This window comes from Brachionichthys hirsutus, chromosome 6 (genome assembly GCF_040956055.1).
Source record: "Brachionichthys hirsutus isolate HB-005 chromosome 6, CSIRO-AGI_Bhir_v1, whole genome shotgun sequence".
In the NCBI taxonomy this organism is placed as follows: domain Eukaryota; kingdom Metazoa; phylum Chordata; class Actinopteri; order Lophiiformes; family Brachionichthyidae; genus Brachionichthys; species Brachionichthys hirsutus.
The window spans coordinates 6015610-6020600 of NC_090902.1; the positions used below are offsets into that span (position 1 = coordinate 6015610).

At 44.0% G+C, this 4991-nt stretch overlaps 2 protein-coding genes across 3 annotated transcripts in view; one reads left to right on the forward strand and one right to left on the reverse strand.

Moving 5' to 3' along the window:
* foxo4 (forkhead box O4) overlaps window positions 1-226 on the forward strand; it is a 5920-nt gene extending 5694 nt beyond the window's left edge. For both annotated transcript variants that reach the window (XM_068740216.1, XM_068740218.1), the window contains one exon: window positions 1-226. This exon is cut by the window's left edge and continues 669 nt beyond it. The gene's annotated coding sequence lies outside the window, so the exon portion shown is untranslated.
* Window positions 227-3463: 3237 nt separating this feature from the next.
* sesn4 (sestrin 4) lies at window positions 3464-4959 on the reverse strand. The gene is made up of 5 exons (XM_068740688.1): window positions 4752-4959; window positions 4530-4654; window positions 3978-4144; window positions 3763-3907; window positions 3464-3678 (listed from the first exon to the last, which is right to left on the reverse strand). Exons 1-5 carry the CDS (start codon window positions 4957-4959, stop codon window positions 3589-3591), a joined length of 735 nt encoding a protein of 244 aa, XP_068596789.1. The 3' UTR covers window positions 3464-3588.
* Between the last annotated feature and the right edge of the window lie 32 nt (window positions 4960-4991).

Consider the following 4991-nt stretch of genomic DNA (forward strand, 5'->3'; position numbering starts at 1 on the left):
AAGCATGCTTTGTCGAAGCACTTAGACGCCCTGCATCACAGGAGGAGAAAGAAAACCCGCTTTAGGTTACAACATTTCATAAAAGCAAAGTTTGAATTTTTAATGTGCACGCTGCACGTGCACCTGATGATGTGCATGTCAACAACCAGATGAAATCTTAAAAGAAAGTTGAAAAATCTCTTGAAGGCTTTTTGCCCGTTGATATTTTGTCGGGGGGGGGGGGGGGGGGTCACAAATCCTAATTATTCAGTACTTATTCTGTTCAAGAAATGAAATCACTGTGTAAGAGGTACAAAAAAAAAAGAATATATTTGATTATAGTTTTAATATACAATTTAGGTGATCTAATACGTATGAATATATTACTAATGATGTTTTATACATTGGAAGAAGCATTTGTGGATCGTTTCTAATGGTAATTTTCTCTACTTTTATTTTTGTAAAGGATGAAATGCACGTAGATCTTTTTTACATAACCAAAGGAACACTAATACTTGCATGGCGTTTAGCGAAGGCCTGGTCAAGATTACAGTATCAAGGTGTACATAAGCTTTTACAAAAAAGATGCCTGTCATTCGAAATACAAGTGAGGCAAAGTGCATCAATACTTGACCATTGCGACTAAACTTCCCGATGATCTGCCTCATTATTATTATTATTTTATTTTTTTTGCATTTGATTGTGAATCCAAGGAAAACAGAAAAAAAAAAAACAAGTCTTTGTCCCATTTCTCAACCAGCCGAAGAATCGTCATCTCAAATCTAATACAACCGTTACCTCTCAGGGTCGCTCGGGAGAAAGACAGGAAATCGGATCCTGTGACAACAGCAAAAAAAAAAAAAAAATGTATTCCCTTGTTTATTTCCTGTGAGCGCGGACTGGAAACCAACACAAGCCGCGTGTCTTCTGTTGTCCTGCAGGAGCTTCTGCTGAGCTGAAACGTGTCTGCGTTCCATGTTTATCAGTACGAGTCTGTCCTCTGAGGGATTTTAGGTTTTGACTGCCAATGTTTTAAACTCTTATAGCATGACTTCATTCTGTAGAACTTTACTTTGCCCCCCCCGACCCCCCACCTTTGAAAATGTAGCGGTTTGTGTTTGTATTTATGTTCTTTGTTCACAATGTCAACCTTTTCGTGATCGGTGAGCGCCCCCTGCAGTTCACTCTGGATGTGTGAATGGGAGCCTCTGATTGGTAGAACTGATTTGCATCAAATGTTTTTATCTGTAATGGTGCTAGACCTCCTGTGTGTTGTGTGCAGGAGGATTCAGCAGGTGCATATCAGGGCTGTCCGAACCTCTCTTAACCCGAAGCAGTCAATGAAATAGATCTAGGATCAGATGATCGGTTTGGTTTCTCCTTTTAGTTTAAGAATAGACCTGTTATTCATTTAGCAGGTTGTAATATGCATCAAGTCCCTCTTTTCTGCACCTTGTAAAATGAGGAGCGGGTCTGTGAGAATCTGCTGCAACAGGATTTCATGTTTGTAATTTACTTTTGGCTCCTAAACAGGAGGGCTGGGGGTGTCGTGTGTGGTGTTATTACTTCCCTTGTATCTCTCCCACTATGTAATTACAACTATCTACATATTTACTAGTTTTCTTTAACTAGCGGTTAGTCCATGTATGTTTTGATATATATTTTTTATGCCCCGTTTGATAGAGCATTTTAATCAAGTGTTTTCCATTAGGGAGGGTGGGATGGCCAGGTTATACCATAAGTTGTGCATAAGCCAATGTTTGATTTTTGATGATAGATCTTCTTTTTCTTCCCCTCCCTTCAGTATTTCTCTTCGTTTAAGACTGTAAAATAAGCCAGAGATGACAAACAGTTCTGAACAGCAGAAATAAATGTAATAATAAACTGTTTAACCCACGCTGGCTGACTCCATGGTGCAGTTACTCAAGAGTCCTTGGGACAGTTGTCTCAGTTCTGCAGGTCCACCGCTAGGGGGCAGAGTCTCCTAACAAATACTTATGATGGCATAGTTTACTGCCATTCTATTATGCATTTATATCAATTAATAGTCTTTGATTATAGCAGCATATACAGGAGGTTAATAAAATGTCCATCAGAAATACCCTGAAAGAAAGAAAGAATAGACAAACAGCAGTTATTTTCATAAAGCATCTTTATAGAAAACATTTCTTCACATTTTCCAAAAACTTGTTTTTTTTTGGTCTTTTCATTTGTTCTCTTTTTTCAGTCGTTTTTTTATTATAAATATCTGCCCATATTTCAAGCATCTCAACAGTAACATCCATCCGTGTCGAAGGCTCTAGCCGAGCTACGAGAGCGTTCACAGCTCTAAAGTTTCTCTGAACTGGTGCCGACAGACACCGAGAGACAACCATGTAGGGGGGGGGGGTTCCCCACATCCAGCCTCCAGCAGTCCAATCCTTCCACTTCAGCCTCAAGGCACCTGCGTCAACAGCGCTCCGCTTCCGTCGATATGTTTCTTCGTCACATCTGCAGTTACTAAAGTCTAACTCTAAACAGCCACGCAGCGACATCTACCCAAACTGCAGCGCAGCAAGCGAGCAGGTTGTAGCAGTCGCAGCCAGAAACACAAGGAATAGTCAAGAGCTTACATAAACTAGAAAGAGAGAAAGGAAACCATTTTCACGTTGCAAACGTACCGTGGATTTGGACTCTATAGTCGGATTTTTGATACTGTTCACAGAAAAGCATGTGCAAAAAAAAAAAAGTGATTTCAACCCAAACTCATGACCACAGCCGACTTGCTTTTATCAATCCTGTTCATCTTTCCCCGCAGGAAACGGCTCGTTGATCTCTTTAGCCAATTGCGCATCTTGAGTCTAGTTACTTAACTGAGAGCAAAATCAAAGTCTGAAAGTCTGACGATCCAAAAGTCCTCGCTACGCGTCACACAGTGGAGACGAAAGGCATCAGTCCCGCACGCCACGCCGTCCACCAATAAGCCATCTCGTATTATAAATATAGAAAGTAAAAAAAGAAAAGAAAAGTGCTTTTTAAAAGGAACAATGGAGACGGGGGGTCACTTCCGGCTGTTGAGTTTGTTCTTGACCAGCATTAATACGTAAAGATAGTTCATGTCCTCCTCAAACGCCGACGAGGATCGTCCAATAAACAAGAGAAACAGAAAACAAAACACTCGGTGTTCTATTAACACTCAACTAGAACAGAGCTACTTCTTTTTCCTTCCTTCCTTCCTTCCTGTTTTCTTATATTTAATACTAAAGGAGACTTCACCGAAACAGAAGAGAAGTAACAACCAATCAGGATCTCACACGCCGAGCCGGGACAGGAAGCCAGTAAAAACAAGTCCAGTAATAATTGCACATAACCATTGAGAATCTGCAGAGGGGCCGAGAGGCAGGCTTGTGGCACACAATGGTAGAAACACCTTAAATCTGAGGGGGGGGGGGGGGCATCGATGAGGCTCAGCTATGAAATAACTGCCCACAAAAGCAAAAGTTCTTAAAAGTTACCCCCCCGCCGCTCTCTTGTTCTCCTTCCTCTGCAGTCCAGAATTCCTTATCCTCGTCTCTCGGTATCAGCGGAACGTTTTTGTTTTGCACCCCCCCCGGCCCCCCCTCCGAGTACTTAGGCAATCATGTACTGAGTGATGGCTCTCAGAGCGTATAGCAGCTCAGCCTGCAGCCGGGCCTCCATGATCAGTAAATTCACGTGCGTCTGGGGGGGGGGAGAACAGCAAACTGTGATTCAGACATACATGAAGGTTAATCCATTAAACTCGTCACCAGCGATGCTCTTTACCCATTCTGAGGTTTTAAGTGACGACCAACTCAGCAGACACATCGGAGTCTTCGTGGCGTCTGGGAAACAGGCCACGGCTTTGATGTGCAGCTTTAGATCCCGCCCCAGCAGCCGGTTCACCTCCCCGTAGTCATAATCATCATACCTAGAACCAAAAGAGCGTTGGTCTCTGCCGGAGGCAGGGAAGGGAAAGGCTTTTGGGCCGAGTCGCTCACCGTATTCCTAACACGCAATGGATGTAGTTCCAGATCGCCCTCTTCAGGTCGGGGCTGTGCAGCGAGGGGAGCGTGGTCACTCTCCTGAAGCGGTCGTCCAAGAAGTGCCCGATGTCCGAATACAACCTGTTGACCAAGGAGAAGCCGTGATCCTCCCACGAATAGTCCTGAGGGCAGAGATAATAGAATACAAACGTTTAGGATTGCCATCTAGTGATGAGATTGAAAACTGCAACCGACCCAATTCGTTTATGCGTAGAACAAACTACCAGCAGCAGCTAAAAATTACAATTAAATTGTGATTGTTGCCTGACAAAACATTCTTCATCTGAACCTTGAATTATAATTCATTTATAATCCAAGTTAAGAATAAACCCAATAGTCGCTGTGCTTTCAAAACAGCGAGACAGATTTACAATAAATACAAGAAGCTATTAATGTAATATCACAGATCAGCCAATAGCGCCATCTCATTGGCTGATTGGGTTGTCCTGGTACACGGCCAGCCAATCAGGAAGCGCCTTTCTGAGAATAATGCCCACCACAGCTTACCTGAACTCTAAGTATTTGAAAGTGGTCCTCCTCCCTGCGAGCGAACTCCTGGTAGCAAAAGTTGGGGTCTGTGATGAACCGCGTCGGGTCTGTGAAGCAAATCGTCTCCTCCTCCTCCTCCACATCTAATAAAACATCAAATAAAGGACACCATGAAAGCAAAGGTGAGGTGGGAGGGTCAATAACACGGAGGTGCGTGGGAGCGCGGGGGGGGGGGGCTACCTGCTTGTGTCTGCAGGAGACGCTCGTCCCTCTTCTCACGCTCCTCCTGGGACTTCTGAATCCTCTCCTTTAGACACAGAATGTCACAGCTGGAGTCCAAAGACTGACGACGGGAACACAGCGGAAGGAGGAGTGAGGGGGGGGGGGGGGAAGTCTCGCTAGGAACCGGCAGGCTACCGCTAGCGTGACGGGGAAATACCCCGAACATCTCAAGCTCTCGTCTCGCACTCTTAAATAACA

Coding starts and splice junctions, on each gene's coding strand:
- sesn4 (XM_068740688.1), bottom strand. CDS start 4,959: ATGTTCGGGGTATTTCCCCGTCACGCTAGCGGTAGCCTGCCGGTTCCT. Junction 4,145..4,529: donor TTCAAATACTTAGAGTTCAG/GTAAGCTGTGGT, acceptor CTCTGCCCTCAG/GACTATTCGTGGGAGGATCA. Junction 3,679..3,762: donor CACTTAAAACCTCAGAATGG/GTAAAGAGCATC, acceptor CCCCCCCCCCAG/ACGCACGTGAATTTACTGAT.